The sequence below is a fragment of the Phyllobates terribilis genome, unplaced genomic scaffold (assembly GCF_046119375.1).
Source record: "Phyllobates terribilis strain yellow unplaced genomic scaffold, ASM4611937v1 Scaffold_1__5_contigs__length_1240528914, whole genome shotgun sequence".
Taxonomy (NCBI): domain Eukaryota; kingdom Metazoa; phylum Chordata; class Amphibia; order Anura; family Dendrobatidae; genus Phyllobates; species Phyllobates terribilis.
Genome location: NW_027362761.1, coordinates 882,265,551 through 882,290,613, shown reverse-complemented (window position 1 = coordinate 882,290,613; position 25,063 = coordinate 882,265,551). Strand labels below are relative to the sequence as shown.

The 25,063-nt window shown below is 40.3% G+C and overlaps 1 protein-coding gene across 2 annotated transcripts in view; it reads right to left on the bottom strand.

The window, feature by feature from the left end:
• The window catches only part of SEC24D (SEC24 homolog D, COPII coat complex component), a 132,773-nt gene that overhangs the window by 17,901 nt on the left and 89,809 nt on the right, over nt 1-25,063 (bottom strand). For both annotated transcript variants that reach the window (XM_073639814.1, XM_073639806.1), the window contains 7 exons: nt 24,921-25,045; nt 18,512-18,703; nt 18,273-18,366; nt 12,765-12,881; nt 10,959-11,129; nt 4,517-4,613; nt 589-734 (listed from right to left, as the gene is read on the bottom strand). In XM_073639814.1, coding sequence (XP_073495915.1) covers nt 589-734; nt 4,517-4,613; nt 10,959-11,129; nt 12,765-12,881; nt 18,273-18,366; nt 18,512-18,703; nt 24,921-25,045 — 942 coding nt within the window. The remainder of the gene's footprint in view (nt 1-588; nt 735-4,516; nt 4,614-10,958; nt 11,130-12,764; nt 12,882-18,272; nt 18,367-18,511; nt 18,704-24,920; nt 25,046-25,063) is intronic.

The window sequence follows — 25,063 nt, the reverse complement described above, 5'->3', positions numbered from 1 at the left end:
TTTTTGACACAGCCATTTTTGACACAGTTTTATGTTGTTGTTTTTCCTGCAGGTGACAATTTTTTCAGTATGGACAGCTCTTTGCAGGTCTCGGTCTTGTTTCTCTCCAAATCACAAGTGAGAGGAGAGGGAGTGAGTTGCAGGAGAGCACAGACGTATATGTGGTATTGACCGTGCTGTGGCTGGTTTATTACAACGCCTATCACAGCTTCTCCCAGTGTTCCCAGCTGTATGATAACAGTGGGGACATGGAGAGTTCAGTGCAATCTAATTCTAAAGCGGCGCTGTGAAACAATGTTGTAGAGTTAAGCCTCTTAATGAAAGGTGCCAAGGTGGCAAGTAAGTGGTGAATTCTGTCTACTGCACTAGTTTAGTATTGTGATTGGGAGTAGCTCAGTCTACGTTCATACGCTTCCCACACTACATGATTCCATAACAGGCAGAGATGTGAACACTTTCCACCATTGTTAGGAAACATTTTTTTACCTTGTCATGTTTAACCCTGTGACGTCTTTCTGGATAGAACTCATTATACTGGTAAACGAGAACAAGTACCTTTCAGAAATGATAGCATTTGATTAAGGATACCTGAATCAATGCGCCAACATCTTCGCTGAGTTTGTCATCGTGCTTAAATTCTACAGTCACCGCTTTGTCGGCGTCCACAGCGGCCATCTCTATGTCTGTCGTGTTGTTCATACACACAGCACCAAAAAAGTCTGTGGCTCTGAAGCCTGAGGATCAGGAATAAAGAGTTAGCAGAACAGCCCGGCCACAACTAGGGTAGAGTGTGCTGGCCGATTATAGGCTTTTCATTAAGAAATACTCAAATGTATTAAATGTTCATTTTCTGCAACAGTATACTAATGTTATATGTATACTTCTAGTAGGCAGGCTTGGACTGGCCCACAGGAGAACAGGGGAATCCTCCAGTGGGCCACCCCCCTCTTATATAATCAGTACTGAATCACTATGTACAGACAGAGGCAGCATCTTATTCATCTAACAATCTACACAGATCACTGTTATAGAAATCTGTGATTGAGGATAATGTCACATTTGCATGTAGCTGAAAAGTGGGGTCCTGGAGTTACCTACTGGTGGGCCCTTCTCACCCCAGTCCGACACTGCTAGTAGGTATTCTTAATGTACAGGATGACAAATATACAATAAAACATCTATTACTAATAGTACTAATAGAAGAACTTGCCATTATGTGAAATATTGTATTTCTGTTGCAGGGGGAGAGGAGTTTTATTTTTTCATGGGAACTTGTTTTTGTATATGTAAGATGCTAACATTTGGCAAAAATCCCATTTTGAACAGCAGCTATTTGCGTGATATTTTGTAATTATAGATGGTCAGTCACCAGATTTCACAATACACTTGTAAATGTTTAAGACCTGATGACACTGCTGTACTTACTAATAATCCATGTCAGAATGTATGCCGAAACCCCATTATTCCCCAATGATATTAAATAAACCATTGTAGAAGTTCAATGAGAACGGGCATTTGAAAGCAATTTACAATGTTTCAACCTTACAAAATACTTCTGACATCATTGTGTTACATCTATGTGTCTGCATCTGCGCTGCTGTAGGAACTCTCCTTTCCCCGCTGGCAGCTGTGAATACCTCCTTCTTACTCCCCCCAGCAGGAGGACAATTCCCAGCCAGGCTGCCATGATACTGCAGAGGTTCTGCTACTGTCACAACAATCAAGGCTACTCTTCAGTGAATAGGGCACCACTGTGCAGAAAACTGTCAGTAGGGTAAGTGCACAGCACACAGCTCATTAGGTGAACGTGGACTTTACTATACACTTTAAACACCAGGTGGCGCCATAATAGTACTTCATTTTTATATCAACATTGGCAATCTTACCATGCATATGATATTTCCACCTCATACATCCACATAAATCCATGTATCATAAATGTAGGGCAGATGCAAATCCCATGAATGGGACCTGCAGCAGCCTAAAGGAAAGAGTCCTAACGTGCACTGCTTTCAGTGGAGAGGTAGTCAGAATTCCCATTCATTTGTAAAGGAGTTCCAGCCACCTCTTCACTGACAGACCCAAGCAGGTCCACTGGTGGGACTCACATCTACTATACAGTTATATGAAAAAGTTTGGGCACCCCTATTAATCTCAAGCTTAATGTTTTATAAAAATTGGTATTTTTGCAACAGCTATTTCAGTTTGATATATGTAATAACTGTTGGACACAGTAATGTTTCTGCCTTGAAATGAGGTTTATTGTACTAACAGAAAATGTGCAATCTGCATTCAAACAAAATTTGACAGGTGCATAAGTATGGGCACCTCACCAGAAAAGTGACATTAATATTTAGTAGATCCTCCTTTTGCAAAAATAACAGCCTCTAGTCGCTTCCTGTAGCTTTTAATGAGTTCCTGTATCCTGGATGAAGGTATTTTTGACCATTCCTCTTTACAAAACAATTCCAGTTCAGTTAAGCTTGATGGTCGCCGAGCATGGACAGCCCTCTTCAAATGATCCCACAGATGTTCAATGATATTCAGGTCTGGGGACTGGGATGGCCATTCCAGAACATTGTAATTGTTCCTCTGCATGAATGCCTGAGTAGATTTGGAGCGGTGTTTTGGATCATTGTCTTGCTGAAAGATCCATCCCCTGCGTAACTTCAACTTTATCACTGATTCTTGAACATTATTGTCAAGAATCTGCTGATACTGAGTGGAATCCATGCGTCCCTCAACTTTAACAAGATTCCCGGTGCCGGCTTTGGCCACACAGCCCCAAAGCATGATGGAACCTCCACCAAATTTTACTGTGGGTAGCAAGTGTTTTTCTTGGAATGCTGTGTTTTTTTCCCGCCATGCATAACGCCTTTTTGTATGACCAAACAACTCAATCTTGGTTTCATCAGTCCACAGGACCTTCTTCCAAAAAGAAATTGGCTTCTCCAAATGTGCTTTTGCATACCTCAGCCGACTCTGTTTGTGGCGTGCTTGCAAGAACCGGCTTCTTTCGCATCACTCTCCCATACAGCTTCTCCTTGTGCAAAGTGCGTTGTATAGTTGACCGATGCACAGTGACACCATCTGCAGCAAGTTGATGCTGCAGCTCTCTGGAGGTGGTCTGAGGATTGTCCTTGACTGATCTCACCATTCTTCTTCTCTGCCTTTCTGATATTTTTCTTGGCCTGCCACTTCTGGCCTTAACAAGAACTGTCCCTGTGTTCTTCCATTTCCTTACTATGTTCCTCACAGTGGAAACTGACAGGTTAAATCTCTGAGACAGCTTTTTGTATCCTTCCCCTGAACAACTATGTTGAATAATCTTTGTTTTCAGATCATTTGACAATTGTTTTGAGGAGCCCATGATGCCACTCTTCAGAGGAGATTCAAACAGGAGAACAACTTGCAAGTGGCCACTTTAAGTAGCTTTTCTCATGATTGCATACACCTGGCTATGAAGTTCAAAGCTCAATGAGGCTACAAAACCAAAAAAAGTGCTTTAGTAAGTCAGTAAAAAGTAGGTAGGAGTATTTAAAACAAGAAAATGATAATGGTACCCATACTTATGCACCTGTCAAATTTTGTTTGAATGCAGATTGCACATTTTCTGTTAGTACAATAAACCTCATTTCAAGGCAGAAACATTACTGTGTCCAACAGTTATTACATATATCAAACTGAAATAGCTGTTGCAAAAACACCAATTTTTATAAAACATTAAGCTTAAGATTACTAGGGGTGCCCAAACTTTTTCATATAACTGTACATTTATGGCTTATTCTGTGGCTATACCATAAATGCACAACCCCCTGTAGACACACGTTTGTGTAAGTGAAGCTTGTTACTTAGCCAGGATTTATTCACATTAACAAACACACAACTTTTAAAGAGAAAAGTCTCTATACTCACAGATGCTGGTGTAGAAAATATGCCGGCATTTTAGCCAGGGAAAATGTTAATGGCAGGAATATATGTTGGGACAGATTTATCAAAGACAACGCGTGCGATTATAAATTTCTCGGAACATTTATCAATACATTAGCCAAGAGAAAACTAACTGGTTAAAATGATGCCACTTTTGATAAATGTGGGTCATTGTGCTTCCGCTACAAAGTCTGCGGTGCAGCCTGACATTAATAACTTTATGTATGCTTATTTTATATATCAAAGTCGATGGCAACTGAAAAATGGATTTAAAAACGGATGCAAATTCATGTAATTTTGTCAAATTTGCCAGCCCTTGACCTCTGTGCTGAGTGCAATAAATTGGATTGTAACAGGTCATTTTTTTTAAAGAATGAAAGGCACACAATGGTTTTAGGTTATTTAATGAAAAAAAAACAACCTGACCCTTACTGGACTGACAAATTTTGTATCCATTGCTATAGCAACAGTCATTATTAATAACACAATATACATCAGCGCTCCAGCATTTACAAAATGTGTAAGAAAAAAAACACACACACATAAAAAGTAAATGAAAGCCTGTCCACACAGAATAAAGTGTTACCTGTACTTGTACGGACTCTCATGATGGCATCGAATCCTATTCGCTTTTCAATATCCTTCCTGAGATCATTAATAAACTGCTGTCCATCACTATGTACCTATAGCAGCAAAGAGAAAGCCTCACATTAGACATGTGCAGTGTACACTTATCCAGTAGATGGCAGCAAAACACAACTTATTTGCAGGAATGTAACTAAGCCTCCATGTCTAGGATTAACCCCTTAGGGTAGTTTCACATACAGTCAGACTGATTTCCTAAGACACCCATTAACCAAGTTTTATCAAAATGCCTCATACTGGATGAGAAGTTTCATGCATCTTTACATTACATGGACTGTGAATGCATTTACACAGCACAATTACCGGGAATAAGCATTTCTAAGAACGCTTTTTCTCGATTATCGGGTAGTGTAAATAGGCTGTCAATCACCAGACGAATGAGAAAAACTCTCCTTCATTAGATGAAACTATTTCTAAGTTCACTTAAAAATCATCATTCTCGCAGCACACCGTCCGGAGTCTGGCCTCCTTAAACAGGCTTTTAAACCACTGCCGAATGGCTTCTGTGCAGCTGATTGATGATCATTTATGGCAGTGGGTTGGCCAGTGTAAACTAACCCTATGTTTACAGCATCTACAGTGGTGTGAAAAACTGTTTGCCCCCTTCCTGATTTCTTATTATTTTGAATGTTTGTCACACTTATTTGTTTTGTGATCAGAAACGTTTATTAGACAAAGATAACACAAGTAAGCACAAAATGCAGTTTTTAAATGAAGGTCTTTATTATTAAGGGAAAAAGAAATCCAAACCTACAGGGTCCTGTGTGAAAAAGTGATTGCCCCACCCCCCTTTAAAACATAAATTAACTGTGGTTTATCACATCTTTGGGAAGCTGAGTTCAATTTCCCTAGTCATACACAGGCCTGATTACGGCAACACCTGATTCTCAGTCAAGAAATCACTTAAATAGGACCTACCTGACAAAGTGACGTAGACCAAAACATCCTCAAAAGCTAGACATCATGCTGCGATCCAAAGAAATTCAGAAACAAATGAGAAACAAAGTATTTGAGATCTATCAGTCTGGAGAAAGTTATAAAGCCATTTCTAAAGCTTTGGGACTCCAGTGAATCACAGTGAGAGCCATTATCCACAAATGGCGAAAACATGGAACAGTGGTGAACCTTCCCAGGAGTGGCCAGCTGACCAAAACTACCCCAAGAGTGCAGCGATAACTCATCCAAGAGGTCATAAAAGACCCCACAACAACATCCAAAGAACTGCAGGCCTCACTTGCTTCAGCTAAGGTTAGTGTTCATAACTTCACCATAAGAAAGAGACTGGGCAAAAATGGCATGCATGGCAGAGTTCCAAGACAAAAACCACTCCTGAGCAAAAAAAAACATAAAGGCTTGTCTCAGATTTGCCAGAAAACATCTTGATGATCGCCAAGACTTTTGGGAGAATACTCTATGGACTGACGAGACAAAAGTTGAACTTTTTGGAAAGTGTACAGTACAGACCAAAAGTTTGGACACACCTTCTCATTTAAAGATTTTTCTGTATTTTCATGACTATGAAAATTGTACATTCACACTGAAGGCATCAAAACTATGAATTAACACATGTGGAATTATATAGTTAACAAAAAAGTGTGAAACAACTGAAAATATGTCTTATATTCTAGGTTCTTCAAAGTAGCCACCTTTTGCTTTGATGACTGCTTTGCACACTCTTGGCATTCTCTTGATGAGCTTCAAGAGGTAGTCACCGGAAATGGTCCTCCAACAATCTTGAAGGAGTTCCCAGAGATGCTTAGCACTTGTTCGCCCTTTTGCCTTCACTCTGCGGTCCAGCTCACCCCAAACCATCTCGATTGGGTTCAGGTCTGGTGACTGTGGAGGCCAGGTCATCTGGCGTAGCACCCCATCACTCTCCTTCTTGGTCAAATAGCCCTTACACAGCCTGGAGGTGTATTTGGGGTCATTGTCCTGTTGAAAAATAAAGGATGGTCCAACTAAACGCAAACAGGATGGAATAGCATGCCGCTGCAAGATGCTGTGGTAGCCATGCTGGTTCAGTATGCCTTCAATTTTGAATAAATCTCCAACAGTGTCACCAGCAAAGCACCCCCACACCATCACACCTCCTCCTCCATGCTTCACGGTGGGAACCAGGCATGTAGAGTCCATCCGTTCACCTTTTCTGCATCGCACAAAGACACGGTGGTTGGAACCAAAGATCTCAAATTTGGACTCATCAGAACAAAGCACAGATTTCCATTGGTCTAATGTCCATTCATTGTGTTCTTTAGCCCAAACAAGTCTCTTCTGCTTATTGCCTGTCCTTAGCAGTGGTTTCCTAGCAGCTATTTTACCTTGAAGGCCAGCTGCACAAAGTCTCCTCTTATCAGTTGTTGAAGAGATGTGTCTACTGCTAGAACTCTGTGTGGCATTGACCTGGTCTCTAATCTGAGCTGCTGTTAACCTGTGATTTCTGAGGCTGGTGACTCGGATAAACTTATCCTCAGAAGCAGAGGTGACTCTTGGTCTTCCTTTCCTGGGGCGGTCCTCATGTGAGCCAGTTTCTTTGTAGCGCTTGATGGTTTTTGCAACTGCACTTGGGGACACATTCAAAGTTTGCCCAATTTTTCGCACTGACTGACCTTCATATCTTAAAGTAATGATGGCCACTCGTTTTTCTTTACTTAGCTGCTTTTTTCTTGCCATAATACAAATTCTAACAGTCTATTCAGTAGGACTATCAGCTGTGTATCCACCAGACTTCTGCACAACACAACTGATGGTCCCAACCCCATTTATAAGGCAAGAAATCCCACTTATTAAACCTGACAGGGCACACCTGTGAAGTGAAAACCATTTCCGGTGACTACCTCTTGAAGCTCATCAAGAGAATGCCAAGAGTGTGCAAAGCAGTCATCAAAGCAAAAGGTGGCTACTTTGAAGAACCTAGAATATAAGACATATTTTTAGTTGTTTCACACTTTTTTGTTAAGTATATAATTCCACATGTGTTAATTCATAGTTTTGATGCCTTCAGTGTGAATGTATAATTTTCATAGTCATGAAAATACAGAAAAATCTTTAAATGAGAAGGTGTGTCCAAACTTTTGGTCTGTACTGTATGTCTAATTACATCTTGCGTGGAAGTAACACAGCATTTCAGAAAAGGAACATCGTACCAACAGTAAAATATGGTGGTGGTAGTGTGATGGTCAGCAGTTGTTTTGCTGCTTCAGGGCCCGGAAGACTTGTTGTGGTAAATGGAACCATGAATTCTGCTGTCTACCAAAAAATCTTGAAGGAAAATGTCCGGCCATCTGCTCGTGACCTCAAGCTGAAATGCACTTGGGTTATGCAGCAAGACAATGATCCAAAACACGCCAGCAAGTCCACCTCTCAATGGCTTAAGAAAAACAAAATTATGACTTAGGAGTGGCCTAGTCAAAGTCCTGACCTTAATCCGATTGAGATGCTGTGGCATGACCTTAAAAAGGCGGTTCATGCTCGGAAACCCTCCAATGTGGCTGAATTACAACAATTTTGCAAATATGAGTGGGCCAAAATTCCTCCAGAGTGTTGTAAAAGACTCATTGCCAGTTATCACAAATGCTTGATTGCAGTTGTTGCTGCTAAGGGTGGCCCAACCAGTTATTAGGTTTAGGGGGCAATCACTTTTTCACACAGGGCCCTGTGGGTTTGGATTTCTTTTTCCCTTAATAAAGGCCTTCATTAAAAACTGCATTTTGTGTTTACTTGTGTTATCTTTGTCTAATATTTAAATTTGTTTTGTGATCTGAAACATTTAAGTGTGACAAACATGCAAAAGAATAAAAAATCAGGAAGGGGGTAAACACATTTCTTCACACCACTGTATTAGTTGGCTTACTTTGGTCAACTAAGAAACACCAAATTGGGACACAATTTTGGCACAGGAGATCTCAATTTAGGCCATACATTTGTCACCCAAATTATGATACCCTTTATCAAACAAGTCTAAAATAAATGACAAAAATATGACTTTCGTTGTTTTTTTGGCATATTATAAGTCAGATTTCTGGTGCTTATAGCTTACTTAATCAGCCCCAGTATTTTTTGTTTGTCTTTCAGAAAAAAATATTTTTACCTCAAAAAAAACTGCAGCCAGTAGTAACTGCTTAAGCTATAAGTACACAGATTTTTTTGTGTGTTTTTCACACTTTTAAAGCCACATTTGTCCTATATCCTTTGACGTTTATGTAAGAGAACTTGTGTTTTTGAATGACAAGTAGTGTTTTTTTTAATTTGAAGTACATAACATAAATAGAGTTGTATTCCCTTTTTGGAGGGGGATAAATGTGTTTATTTTTTTGTATGCCATTTTTTTGACAGTGAGCTGAAAAAAATATTAATTTTCAGTATGGATCATTATAGTTGCGGCGATATAATGTGTGGTTGCAATAGGGGACTGAGACAATCAATCATTTGATCAGTACTACACTAAAGTGCGTTACTACGGTGTCCTCTATCTATCCAACTGTTTTGGCGCTGCAGTCACTATCAAGCATAGCATCTAATGGGTTAGGAGGCCAGAATGAGAGTTATCGTCTGGTGGTTTTAGCATACTGGGAGCTCCATGTTTCAGGTGATAGCACGCTCACATTGTATAAATTAATGCACTTGGCATTATGTACATAAGGCTAACTCTGTAAATGTATAGGTTTATAAGGAGTGAACTTTCCCTTAATGCAGGGCACATATATTTTTATTTTATGTATAAACTATAGCAGCTCCCACATGCTCATCTTACTATTCTCATCAATGTCAAGTTTCCCAGTCCAATTTCACATGTTCCGACCGTGTTGAAGTTTCGTGTCAAATTTTCCCAAAATAAATACAACCCGGCACCAACATGTGATCAAAGCCTAGTAAAACAGCATAACTAGGCAGTATAAACACTCAAATCTAGTAGAGCTGTAAGGCTATGTGCCCACGATGCAGAAATGCTCAGGAATTTTTCCTGAGCGTTTCTGCATCTCCCTGGCAGAAAAAAAGCATGCGGATTGTACATGCGGATTGTACATGCGGATTGTACATGTGGATTGTACATGCATTTTCCTGCCAGGGACAAGCGGAAGTGAAGCGTTCTTCACATGCATTTCCGCATGCGGGTTGACAAGCGCTTTCCAAGCAATTTTAGCATCACTTGGAAAGTGCTTGACAACTTGTTCACACTATATAAATCCATGCAACCGGCATGGATTTATATACTGTGACCGAAAGAATGGTAAAAAATAAAAAAATAAATATATACTTACCCTCTGATGGCCCCCGGAGTCTTGTTTCCCTCCATCCTGCCTGCCGGCAGCAGTACACTGAAGGACCTGCCGACGTCAGCGTCGCGTGACCCGTCACATGACTATGACGTCAGCGCAGGTCCTTCAGTCCATCACTAGCTGTCGGCATGAAAGGACGAGTGCAGCGGGTGCCATCAGAAGGTAAATATAATCTGTATTTTTTATTTTATTCTTTTTTTCACAGTTTCTATGGTACCCGGGTCCAGAGGAGAGTCTCCTCTTCTCCAGACCCGGGTACCATCCAAACACTGAACGCATGTATTCCGCATGTGCTTATCTAGTGAAGCGGAATACATGCGTTCCAATGCAAGTCAATGGCAGTGAAAACACAGCGCTTCCGCAAAATAATTGGTAGTGCTGCGTATTTTTCCGCAATGATAATCCGCAGCGGAAATTTCCGCAGCATGTGCACAGCATGTGCGGATTATCATTGGGGAACATGGCAGACCTTCTACCAAGCGTTTTTTAAGCGTTTCTGCAGCGTTTTTGCCGCTGCGGAAACGCTTAAAAAACGCATCCTGGGAACACAGCCTAACTCAGTTTTCCCACAAACAGATATAGCCGTAAAACTGTTAAAGTGAATCTGTCAGCAGGCTTTTGCTATGTAATCTGAGGGCAGCATGAGGTAGGGGCTAAAACACTGATTTAAGTGATGTCTCTTATTAGGCTGTGTGCTGTTTTTTCAATACAATCAGTGTTTTATCAGCACGAGATTATCATTGCCGTACTAGCTGTCCATGTGCCTCCTGGTCCAACCAAGTCCTCAGCACTAATTAGCAGCTTACTGTCAATATACAATGTACATAGAAAGCTGTGGTGTGGTTAGCTTTTTGAGCTCTGCTACAGGTACAGCAGAGAACATTCTTGTTGTATCACAACTGATGTGCCGGGTACATTGCTGGAATCAGGGTCTCTGTCCCTACATTATGCTACTCTTAGATGAGGTAGCAAAAACCTGCTGACAGATTCCCTTGAACAGCTTATCTAACAACCTGACAGATGACGACAACTGGATGACTTCTTTCATTTTTAATTTAAGAGGGATAATTCCTCCATAATATCCTTGACAATGAGCAATGTTTTTACCTGGAAATGGTTATACTTGTAAAGTGTTCCTCCAGTCAGCATTGTTACCAGACCCATTGATGCCACATCAATATACTGGTTAGGGAAGAGGAAGAGGTCAACACAGCATCCATTTGCCACACAATCCTTGGCCAGGCTTTCATATGCATTAGACTGCGGCAGGAAGAGGGTCTAGATTGGAGAAAAAAAGTGTTCATATTTGCTGCTATGTATGTGGTTAAAAGGGATGAGATCAGACAGCTGAGCTGGCCGTGCAGCCGAAACACTGCCCATCTGCAGCAACCAATGGCCTCATGGTTTGTTTCAAAATGACGAAGCCACTGGCCACTGGAGGTGGGTGTTTTAGCTGTGAGCCAGCCAATCCGCAACATGTCAGTTACTCCTGTGAGTACGCTGGGTTTTATGAGCTAATTATCCAATTAGAATTGCGCTAGATGCAGAAAGATTGCAGGTAAAAAAATGATATATATTTTTTTAGCTTTCTGCTGTGAAAAAGCACTAAAAAATGAAGGTATATCACACATGACTGTATCAAAAAAGTTTTATCAAAGGCAAATACCGTGAAGTATCACAAACAAAGCAGCTTTATTTAATACATGACCTACCAATAAGAGGAAAAAAACACAGATTAAAAATGCACACAAAAAAAAATGCAAGTACCCTAATAGCTGCAGAAATTCTAGCGTAAAAATCCAAAATTCTAATGGAAAAAGCTTTGAAAACTCGAGACTGCAGTAAAATGTTGCGACTTTTGGCGCTCTGACGCCTTTTTCACCCCCAGCTATGACAAAGTGGGTGGAGCTGTCGCGGGATGGGGGCGTGGAGACCACTGTCCATCAAATTAATGACCAGCGATGGTGTTCACTAGGCTACAAATCTTACTCCAGTGCACACGCCACTTTACACCTCTCCTGATTCATTCATTCCTTATCAAGACCGGAGTGAAGATCGCTGGTCTTGATGAATCGGGGATATTATATTTAAACTGCATGAAAATCATGCCGTCTTTTACAAATGAAAAAAAAGCTGCCGGAAAGCCTAATAAAAGACTAGTAATTAATGACAACGTGATTTAGGTGATATGAATAATATTGAAGAAAGACAAATAAAACGCATTATGCCTACCAATTCCTCTAGAACATGACATATTAAACTGTTTTGGAAGAGTAATTAGACTGTAACTGCAATGAAATCCGTATTAAATGGCTAATTAGCTTGGTATTTAAACAACATCAATTCTTTATGTAGAAGAATTAGCATGTAATCAATGCACAATAGGAAACAGTTGAGTAAGAAAAATCATTAGCATTTACTGTAGCAGAAAGCGTAATTATTTGTTTCCAAGGCTTTCTATAGAGACTAAATTCTAAAGGTACATTATATATAATAAGTCATTGATATAGAATTAATTTGTATATGAAGAAACATAATTCATTAGATAGGAAAAGTGTAAAAAGAGCAAATACATTTAATCACGCAAATTCTGCGACTTTTTAATAAGTCACAATAGATGAATCAGGCAAAATCATGTGGAATTGCAAGAATTGCGGGAAAAAAACAGGCAAGCACATATAAAATAGACTTAAAAAAGGGCGCAAAAAGAATAATCAATTGGGTGCAAACAAAAGGCGCAAAGGCAATGATGAATGGGGGCTTATGTTTTTATGTCCAATGCCACGATGAACTCCCAGTATGGATGAACATATGTGCTGAAGGTATAGAAAGTAACACAGTAAATAGTTACAGAACTGAATCCATCTTAGCTTTCAGGTCATCTCCAGATTCAGAATACTTGACTTTTTGTACCTTTTCTTTGTCCGTGTTAATTACTCTTCTGTCATCTCTGTTCTTCAGTTTTCCTGGGGCTTCTGCAGTTGGAAGAGATGAATGGAAGATGAAGAGTTTCCCAGCACATTCTGCAGCCTTGGAGTGAAGAAAATGGGAGCATTTATAACGGTATATACTAAGGAGGACTGAATATAGATGGATACTCATCCATGCAAAGCAATGATAAACTGTATGATACTATAAGCTTATCTGTGCTACCATCCAGTAACTGTTGTTTTTACTTCTCACGTATGACAGCTCTCATGTAAGACTTGTTGGCTTGTCCACTAGCCGGACAACCCCTTCTCAATCACCATATTCCCCCATGTAAAATAATAACAGTCTATACTCACCTCTGGTGCCGACGCCATTCCAGTGACGTCAGTGCTGGGTCTCCTGTGACATTGTTATGTCACATGAGCCCTGCAGGCCATCAGCGACCACTTCATTCTCACTTGCTTCAGATATAACTGACATTTGGAGGAAGCCAGGAAGTAGCAGCAGCTCCCGTTTCCGGATGTCAGTTGCGTCTGAAGGAATTGAGAGTGAAGAAGCTCATTAGCGGCTACTGATTGGCTGCAGGGCTCACATGACATAACATCACGCGAACCCAGGGAAGCCCAGCGTTGCTGGAATGGTGCTGGCACCAGAAGAGAGTAGAGGCCGTTATTTTACATGGGGGAATATGGTGATTGGGAGGGAGTTGTCAGAGTAAAGGAATACACCTTTCAGATGGAGACCTTTAGAACAGCTGTACTATGTATTTTGCTGTGGCACATTGTGACTTCTTTATGTTGGTAACATCAAACGGAATATTATAAAATGTATTGTCACTAGATGAAGAAGCCTGTGAGAGTGACCATTACCTTGAATCATCTGCTATAAGAAATGGATCCATAATGAAACATTAATATGTAGACAGAATCGACTATAAGACCATGTGGAACATATGCCCTGGGGGGGGGCCTTCACCACTCATCCTACCTAACTAGGCGGCTTCCATTCCAAAATTTTTTTAGTAATGCATCTGGTGGTAACTATTTGTATGGATAGTACATACACTGCTCACCTTTGGAACCCCTACTTGCATTTAGATCTCTCTTTTTAAGTCTCGGTGAGTTACTGGTTTGGCTGTCTCTATAACTCCCATAGACTTCAGTTAAGAGGGTCATCCTCATGTGTGGTCAACTCTCCTATATATGTTTGCTAGGGGAGGTGAGAAGTGATCAAATCTCAGTAGTGGCATGGAAGACACTACTTGGAAACCAATGGGTATTTGATAAATGCAAAAGCCCAAGGTTTTCATCAGTCGCACACAGTAAAACACAGTGTATAAGGAATCTAACAGAACAGGATCGGTCCTCCTTCTATCCATCTTACCTACTATACTACTGTGCAGCTTCACATTCCTTATAGCATTCATAAACACAGTCCTATTGAACTTTGTAACGTCTTACTATGTAAGAACATTTAATCCCATTGGTACTGGCTGTCCAAGCTTGGTTGAGTAACTTTCTAAAAAACTTTGTGTTCTTGTAAGTCTTTACCATTTTCAGGATCTCATTTGTCTGATATTCAAACTATTCTTGTTGACGTTCTGAGGCTGAAAACTTGTCCTGACCAATTCCGTCTCAATAAAGCTGGACAAACCTTTTAAAAGCATTTTTTGAGAATATATACAGGTATCATCAGGTCCCATACTGAGTGTTTGTGATCCGGGCGTCTTTATTACGAATGACAGCATGTGGGCTTCATGTAACATACCCCAATGTAGAATGAATGAAAAATGTAAAGATGGCATTCCTACCGTAATAGCATACTAGTGGTAGGTCTACCACCCAGATAAACACCTGAAGATGAAGAAGCCGGTCAGAAAGCCAGGTAGGGAACATGGAAACAGGCACCCCTGTCACGCAATGGAAAAAAACTGGAACGGGAACCTGATTTTTTCGCCCCCTTCCGCCTCTGGGTGATGCTGTGTTATGATCGGAGCTGAAAACGTTTGTCTTAAATGAAATGTGCTCATCACGTAACAATTTTTCCTGGTCATGTGGCCTCTCCACTGTATACTGTAAGTGGTGATCCAATTATGTAAGACACATAAAATTAGACTGATTGTGAAATCAATGCAAATATTAAAGGGAATGTCCTATCTCTGAATGGAGCAGTGGCCAATTCATTGTTTATGGGACTGATGGTAATGGCCGAGTACAGCGCTCATCAGTGTCAGCGCGATGCACGGCAGCCAGTATTCACACAGTGGACACAGGACCCCCACTGTTCCCAGAAATCAGAAACTTATCACTATATTTGAGCAAAAAGAGTCACGAGATCCTAATCAGGAAAGGTGCCAGGGATGCCGGCAGGAATGATGAGGTTCCCAGGGCTCTTATCTGGCGGTCATGGACTACCAACATTGTCAGGGTCCTCTGAATCTTGTTGCTCAACTCTAGCAATCACTTATCCTTTTGATAAATGAAAAGTTTGACAATCTCATTGATTGTAGTAAAAATCATTCATGTCAGGGAATAATGGAAAAAATGCATAAAACAATCTGCCATCTGTGTTCAAGTAAATAAGGGCTACTGCACCCCCTGCACATCCCAGTGGCCAAAGCTCCATTTTACATGGAATGTGGACATGGCCATGTTTTGATCACTTTTTCTCCTCTGATCCTTGTCCAAGTAAGTCACAGCCGAGCCCACAGAGAAGTTCTGTGGTACCAGCCCAGCTGGTTGACGGGAAGATGTGCACCTTTATTACCAGGAAGTGTGACTTCATAATGGAGGGCACAAAAGAGAAACTGTTCCAAAATCAAAGGAGAAGCAAAAACTAGAAGAGGGACTCCGTTTAATATAAAATATTCCAGTGAAAGGTCCTCATTATAACAAATACATTTTCTTCTATAATGACCATCCTTCACAATAAGTATGTGACATTTTCAGGAGTTTGGAAAAACTAAAAGACATGTAAAATACATCATGTATTTATATTCCAACACATTTATAGTTTTAAGTATGGGGAAACTATTTTACTATACAGAGCAGATTCTGGTGCAGTAATGAGGCAAAATATCTTAGCTTCTGCTATAGTATGGAAACTATTACATTTTACATTGGTCATTAACAGCTTTTTAGTGTAAGCATATTAGTATTTTAGGTTTAGTGCACCTTAAAGGGAATCTGTCAGTAGGTTTTTGCTATGTAATCTGAGGACAGCATGAGGTAGGGGTTAACACACAGAATTCAACGATGTGTCACATGTTCAGCTGTGTGCTGTTGTTCACTTAGACTGAAGGTTTAATCACCTGGTGATTATCATTGTGGTGACTAGCTGGCATGAGCTTCCAAGTCTGACTCCGCCCGCTTCTGTGATAAGCACCTCACTGTCTATAGCTATGTACATTCAGAGCCTGGTGTGGGCGGGATTAGCTTTCTCAGCTCTGCTGTATTGCTAAATCTAAAAGCTCTGATTATATCAGAGCGGCTGCACCCCGAAAACTAAGTGATACATCATTGGATTCAGGGTCTCTTTGCCTACATCAGGCTGCTCTCAGATGAGGTAACAAAAACCTGCTGACAGATTCCATTTAATGTGCTTGCATTCAGACATTTGCACTAGTACTGTATTCTCAGGCAGTTTTTCCTGTCTCCAGCAAATTTGGGTTTCTAATAAGGAGCATGTGCACGTTAGTATGCAATTTACACAACTGGGATTTTAAAAGTCTTCCAATAAGCTGTAAAAGCGGCTGAACAAATAACTAGAATATTATTACATAATAAACACGTAAAAATAAAAGTTTACAAGTCATGTAAAAAGGTTTGTATTAAGGAGATGATACATTTTCCATTGGTGTTATATTATAGAGATAATAGTCTTCTCTGTATTAGTCCTATCTGGGTTTAGGATTTAGGGAATTTCAACCTTGTCGCTAGAAATCACAATGTACTAATATTTATTTGTATTGTGCTCAGGCTGGGCATTAAAATTTGCTTGTTTAAGATACGCAGCACTAGAACCAAGTATTGAATTTAGAATAGTTTAGAAGAAATTACCAATGGCAGGCACTTTCTTGGAAACTATTTTATAATAAAGACCAACATCTAGAAATTTGCCCTCCTGACTTAACTAATGCATTATTCCCTGAATTTTATATCCCATGACAATGAGAGGAAATGGTACAGTAGAGTAAGAAACTAACTACACCATTTTGTAATGCACAGTATCCTTTAGAGGCTAATCAATACTAAAATTTGAGGAACCTAATGCCTCATCAGGCTGCTGACCCCAACTACAGGTCTTAGAGATGGATGAGGCAACAAAGCATAACACACAGGACTGCTGATCAACATGATTGACTCCACCGGACTGAAAATTGGAAAACACATGGCCAAGATTACACCATGCTGTAGACACTGCTAGAATTATCTCTGCCAAGGATATATGTTAAATTATATGCTTTGCCTCTGAATAAATGACACGGCTAGAATACAAGGGCTTAGATCCTAAATCTTACAATATTAAGATTTAGTATCATTTAAAAGCTAGGTGTGATATTTTGGCACAGAACTCTGCACTCGTGGTGCAACAGCATGTAAAATCTTACTTCCCTGGTTCTCTGTGTGATTCTGTGTATAAGGGAAGGGGATGTGACATTATGAGGAAATATTAACCCCAGGGGGAATACAGGAACTTTTCTTCAGGTTATCAGCCTCACATATTAATCACAGAGGAGACAAAGGATTAGCTCTGTTACTGTGATAAATAAGGGGGCCTTTTTTACTCTGTAGGAGAGGGAAGACGACCAGCTTCACATGTAATCACCCCCTGGACCTAATCAGGACATGTTGTCTGATACAAAGGCTGGAATTACACCAGCGTATGGCATCCGAGGCGAGGGCATCAGATGCGATATGCTAATGACCCCCGGTTCCTGCTCTGCTGCGATTGGGAGCCGAGTGTCAGTGCTCCGATCCTCTTGCATTAGAGAATCGCAGCACAGCTGTGGAGGAGACGGAGAAAGTAATTTCTCCATCTCCTCCATGGCCTGACTCGGCGTATATCGGACTGCACTGCGATGACATCCGAGTGCAATCCGATGCTTCACACGCACCCATAGACTTGTATGGGTGAGAGTGAATGAACTGCATGAAGACATAGGCATAACAATGCATATGAACTTTGGGCATATTGCATTTATATTTGTATTTCATAACTACTGCATTTCTTTTGCAGAAGATCTAATGTAAAATTGCATGAAGTACCCAGAATTGTAAAGTGGACAGTAACATTTTCACTGCCAAGCGTCTTTTTTCAGCAAATGTGAGAATTTATTTTATTATATAATTCAGGCACTGGCAATGCACAGGTTAATACAAAGCTTTACAAGACAACATACCTAGAATTATATGTTCAGCAAGTTATCCTACGGTCTTTAAAAACTAAAACTAAGTCCTATTGTTTTAGTAATAGAAAAGTCGTTCTAACCTTCAGCGCCTCCATGCCCGCCTGGATAACGGGAGCAAACACAGTTTCACTTTCATTAGTATCTGCAAACATATCTGGTATCTGACTAAGCAGGCTGCAAAAGAAAGAGAAATCTCATCACTGAATGTCTAGGCAACCTAATATACAACGCTGGAGAAATCCATCACAGCACTACATAGTTCACTGGAACTTTATATCCTAAAAAAGCATTTTACTGCAGAATAAGCAGAGTAAATTACTTGTTAATGACTGTTCTGGATTCATTAAAGTTGACAAGAAAACCATCCAGCAGAGGCAGAAAGACTTCAGCCACGTCCGTCACCACCATCATCTGCGGCTGGGCCAGTTTGCTGTGCACATTGTAGAAGTGTAGAACCTTATTGTAGGTGACAAATCCTACACGGATCGCTGACGACTCAGCATTCTCTTCTCTGCAGGCAGACAGAAGACCATGTAATAAAACAAAATACAGACGTCCATATACATTAAGCCGATTACAAAGTGTTCCCAGGGTGGAGACTCATCAACCAGCTGTAATTTGTGGGGAAATATGGCAGTGAATGTTACATTTTCCTATAGTGCCACAACAGAAACAATTAAAAAAAAGTTGCCTGGCCTTAGGTTACATGTCTGCAGTCACTTCATATGACTGTAGACTTGTAAATCCTCACAGCGCGGTACTGACGCCAAAAGCGGAGGGTGCATGCCCACAAGTATGTCATTTGCATACATGCAATCACATGCTGACAAGACATGCGCATCCTCGCTCAATGCAAGTGTATTGAGCGACACCGGACACGTCTAGTCAGAATGTGGCTGGAAGTATGCAAATCACTTACTTGCAGTCACATGGCCGCCTGCTCCTGGCATCGGAGAATCCTCAAAGCATGCAGTGTGCACACAGTGAGGATTCACAAGTCTGCAGTCGCATAGCGTAACTGCAGACTTCTGCCGTCGCATAGCGTAACTGCAGACTTCTGCCCTAAGACCGGACAACCCCTTTAAGTATTACATAGTTTTCAGGAAATTTAATAGGGTATCAGTGTAATGCAGGACAGATCCACTGTAGTGAAAGACTGTTGATAACCACTCTTTACTCCAGCCAATGGATAAAGGTGTTGAACAGTGGTCCTCTTCCATTAACCTAAAATCCCTAATTTGTAGGCAAATAAAAAGGGTTAACTAAACTGGACAATTTATTTAAAGAGTTCTATGGCCAAGACATTTTACATACAATCATTGTAACTTTATAATGAGGTATTTTACAGCTTGCTTGGTGTGTTCCATAACCAGAAAGTCAAGGGAACCCAATACTTGAAAAGCATTACACTTGGTATCTCAGTGACATGGAGCATTGAAATGACACATTTTTGTAATAAGACTATGATGGAATACAATATTACATAGTGGTCATATAACAGCGATAGAAAAGCCTCAGTGCATGCCCTGCCTTGTAATAATTTTTGCCACTAATTACAGAAAAAACAAAAAACACAAATCCAGGATTCGTACAAATTCATCACTTTCACTAAGATTCCATCAATCAGGCTACAAGCTTATAGTTCACATACAGACAAAGCAGTAAGTTTGTTATAGTCTCACAAAGGTTAAATATATATTTAGTGTGTAGGTTAAAACTAAAAAAATAACTTTCTCAACAGGAAATTCCATTTTTTAGATACTATGACAATGTGAACTCTTGAAGCAAACGGAGTATGCCGATGAGTTACACCTCATGTTCTGTGTGAACTGTTGCCAACATGACCTCGCAAACCACATTTAGAAGTCAATAGTAGTTATGTCTAGTATATTACCCCATCCCACACTCCAAGCCCTCTCCCCACTCTGTAAAAAAGAAGTCTAATTTGGGAGAAATTTCTGCACGTTTCCCCAGGATTTTAACCCCTATAGTAACTAGTAACTATAGGGGTTAAAGTCTAACTATATATAAACTATATATAAATATAGTAAAAGGCCAACTGATCGATATGTACAAGAGAAATCAACAGGGTTCATCTATTGAAATGTAAAAGGGTTCTCCTCTATTGGACTACCCTTCCTTAAAGGGAATTTGTCAGAATGATCCATCCTCCTAAGCTTTTTATATGTTCATGTTGCTCTCTGAAAGATAATGTCATCCATACCTTTGCTTATGCAAGCTATTGCCCCCTCATGGAAAAATTGCTGGTTTAATTCATATGCAAATAAGGCTTAAGTGCTCTGGGAGTGTCAAAGCACTTCCCAATCCTTTGCCTCCTCAGCTCTATTCCCTGTCCAGTGAGACCTTCCTTCCGCAATGGCTTTAACCACACAGCTGTCAAAAGTGTCTAGTTGAGAATAGTAGCACCGACATCGCAGGGACAGCACAACTGTAGGAGGTGAGTATTAAAGATTTTGATTTTTCAAGAAGCTCTAAAGTGACTAAGCAGGGACTGTCCAGTAGTGTACAATCCCTTTAATGTAAAAGAAGTTGTTTAAATACATATTCAAAGTGTACATGGCATGTTTTAAACTTTTTTTCTGGAATTTCAATAAATGTCTTACAGGAAGACTGGCAAAATTGGACTTGTGTGTAAAATGGTAGCTGCCTACAGATAATGACTAAAGTAGAGTATCTGCTTGTGTCCCCCTCTTTCCTCCTGAACGCAGGGGGCCCAATCCTTGTGCATGAATTGTTAATTTGTGCTGTAATGCAGGAGTTTTCTGTACATGTTGCCTCTGAATTGTTGATGCTATATAAATGAAGAGGATTACGGAGGCAGCACTAGTGAAGATGGAGACTTTCTCACTGCAGTACTCGAGCTGTGGCATCCTTGGTATTTCACTCGGCCCACCCCGGCAGATTGACCTATGCACAATGATAGGGAGAAAGCTGTCCATCAGTGGCAGGAGTGTGGGGCTAGCTGGCAGCTAATGAATACCGAGGCAGCCCTGCATCTGATAAACTGTAAAGTTCTCCAAAACTATGGGCCACAGACACATAACAGACAGGATGCTGCAGTGTGTCACTAGCCTATGTCAGATTTCCTTAAAGGGAGGCAGCAAAAAATAAAAATTCAAATGAAGAACAGCTTGTCAGTCCACCTTGGTGTGGTCAAAGAGTTCAGTGTATCTTCCCAAGCCCGCTATCTGTACCCTTCTCTGGTTCCAATAAAGGCAAAGTGGTGGGAGGGGACATTTTGGTTACTCATTTTGTGCCGACAGACTCCGTTTAATAAATCTTCCCTAATTTCTATACTCCTGTATTGGGGTTGTCCAATGCTGGTGGCACATGCCGATGACATGCCAAGAGTATCTATCCATTAACACCCTCTATGCCCCAGGTTTTTGCCCACAAGAGAAAACTTGAGAAGTGAGATATACATGATATGTATAGTTTTTTTAGCACTGAAGTGTTCTTTTAATCTGAATAATTCCGAGGGCAGGTTACATGATGTATACTGTTGGAAACCTTCCAGTAAAAACAAGTTGAAATATGCCCAAAAGATGAATCATGTTTAACAAAAAAGAACTATTATCTGATGTTGTTTCACTCCAGTTCAGTAATTGCACTTTTCCACTGGGGAAAATCAGAGGACTTTCTGTGGTGAGATCATACATGGCTCCACATCACTCCAGAACGGAGGACCTGTCTTGCATAAATGACTTAATGATTACACGTTTGTGTGTCTAGGCTTGTACCAATAACAGATCTTCTAGATACTGTACACAGAGAGCGTCAGCTAGAATTACTCTTTACAAAGATAACACATAAATATAATTACAGTGATATATACAATATAGTCATATACTGTATACTGATGGAAGGGATGGAAGAGAGATAGATAGATGATCCATTGATAGACAGAAAAGATAATAAACCAGCACCAGCTTGTTGTGAAGAATAAGTCCGGGTGCCAGATCTGAATATAAAAATATACAAATGGGGGTAACACTTAAAATAAATAAATAAAAAATACAATGTTAATTACTGAACCTTATTGGCCCATTTCGGTCTGTAGTGTGAACCTTTCTCAAGCCATGAGAAGGGTTCACAATATGAACTGAAATGTGGCCAAATGGACCTATATAGTTCAGCAACTTTCCCTTTATATTTTTTTTTAATACTACTCTCCATTTGTACTTTTTTAAGTCAATAGATTAGACTGATTGATCAATTAGATTAGACAAGCAGATTTTTTTTTCACATTTCTTAAAGAAGCACTTCCATTAAGTTTTTTATTTAGTAAATGTGTGTATATGCACATGTAATGTAGTGTATTAATATACTCCCCTACTGCTGCTTTCTCCGGGATCGAGCACCTCCTCTTCTCCTCTTCTCAGTGACGTCATCGCTCTGCAGACTCTCCAGGTCACGCTGCGCTCTATGTGACCCAGAAGTGACTTTTACAATGGAAGCTTATGCAGTGTCAGAACCAGGCTCCATAGACTTAAAAGAGACATTGTAAAAGAGACGTCTGGCTCACGCATACAGCACGGAGTGAGACGGCTAGTCTTAATTGCGGTGACGTCACTGAGAAGTGGAGAATAACAGCGCAGGACACCGGAGAGAGCAGCGGTAGGTGAGTATATTGATACACTCACACTACACACATTTAATGAATAAAACACTTAATGTAAGTGCTTCTTTAATTTTCAATAAAGTAACATGACTAACAGTACTAGCATTTGGCCAGAAGATGGCACTAAATCTCAACAAATCATGGGCCACTTGTATTTGTGCTAGACATACAGTACTTTCTGAGACTCTGCAGAGGCTGTGAATTATTTGGTGCGACCCACTGGTCTCTTTGTTATTATAGAAAACATTTCCTTAGTTACCTACATACAATTTGTGAAAAGTAATAAACGTCTTGTTATGTAGGAATAGCTGTTAAACATATTAATGTAGCTGTCGCTGGAGATGGTACCTTGCTGCGCTCAACAATTTCATGTGTGGGAGAAAAGGACTAATGTAAAACAGTGACTACAGCATTACCGAATACTGTAAAGATACATAAATGTTGGTTTATTGGACAATATTTTTTAGGGCACTTTTTTTGCTATATTACTGAGTTTTTCATACAACAGTTCCACATAAACACTGGTTAAAGAGGATCTTTCACCAAATTTTCATGTTGAACTTGTCACAAGATGTAATACTGGCTGCAGAGCAAAATAAAACATGTTGTGGTTTTTTTTTTAAATATTATTTTCATCTCTCCATTGCAGAGATATTAGCAATCAAAGTATTGGCCCATAATGAGTTAAAGGGGTTTTCCGGGACTATATTATTTGTCATGGGGTTAAGAACTGAAAGGCAGGTAACTACTTACCTGTTCAGTCCGGTGCCGGCTCAGAGCGATCACAGACAGTTCCTGCCGGCGATTCTGCTGCTTCGCGTCATCAGTCACACCTTGTCAACAGAGCACAGTGGAAGAGAAGCGGCTGCTCTGTTGACGTGACATCAGCAGAAGCCACAGAATTGCCAGCAGGAGCTTTTTGTGACAGCTCTGAGCTGACAGAGATCGGCGCCTGGAAAATTGTCTTGTCACTCTCCACAAGGATCCTAGTCCAGAGCCGCTCACGTAGCCAAATCAGTTCTCATACTTTGCACTGATGAGGGGCATTACCCCGAAACACTGTCTGCAAATTGAGATTCTGGTTTGGCTTTTATCCTAAGTCACATTGCAAGGCTCACTAAAGAGTCCAAATTGACTTTTAGGATTGCTGCTTACAAAAGGTGGCACTAGAGTACTAGTCCTCTTCCTCTCTGAAGAGATAACTTGCATATTTAATTTCCCAGAGGAGCTTTACATGGCTTATAAGTCTCCTCACTCTGACATGCCATGCTTGGCATGTCACTTTCCACAAGGAGAAACGTTACAAATTAGATCCCAGTCCAGTGCCTCTCACCTAGCCAAATCAGCTCTCACACTTTGCACTGATGAGGGGCAGCACCCCAAAACACTATCTGTAATTGAGATTCTGGTTTGGCTTTTATCCTAAGACATATTGACTTTTAGGATCGCTGCTTCCAATAAGTGGCGCTAGAGTTCTAGTCCTCTTCCTCTCTGGAGAGACAATTTGCATATTTAGGTGTCTTAACTGAAATTTTTAAATCAACCTTACAGTAAGATGGTTCATATCACCTAGTGCCCTTGTACATTTATTAAGAGTAATAAGATGGTCAGAATGATAAGTTGGGAAGATACACATACAAAGGTTTCATCCTTAAATGCAAAACAATATGGCAGCACAGAACTCCCTACTAATTACCCATATTTACTCTGTGTGCCGCCATGTGGTGCCTTTGTACTGCCGGTTACAGAAAAAAAAACTTTGTCCTGTAATTTAAGCCAAAGCCTCCATGGTATTATTCACACTTAAATTGGAATATACTCATATGAAAATTATAATTATGGAGAATTGGGGCTGATCACTGTCAGATGAACTATGGATCACATGGGGAGGAGAAGTATATGAGAAATATTCTACTTTCCTTCTTTTATTTTAAATTACCTTCTAGTTCTGGCCTCAAAATGTGCATTAATACAGCATGTGTGAACACACCCTTAGAGACTGTTAATCAGTCACCTACTGAGAAAACTTTCCATAAAAAATCATCTCATATCCCATGTGAACAACTGTAATGGACAGCACTTTTACCTTGGCAGTCTCTCCAACAGAGTCTTCAGCTCCTCACATACCAAGCGGACAACACCATTTTTAATGTTGCTATAGGACACATCTATCATGAATATATAGGCTGGTGGATTGGGAGGTTTGTTTTTCTGGAAAATAAATATTAG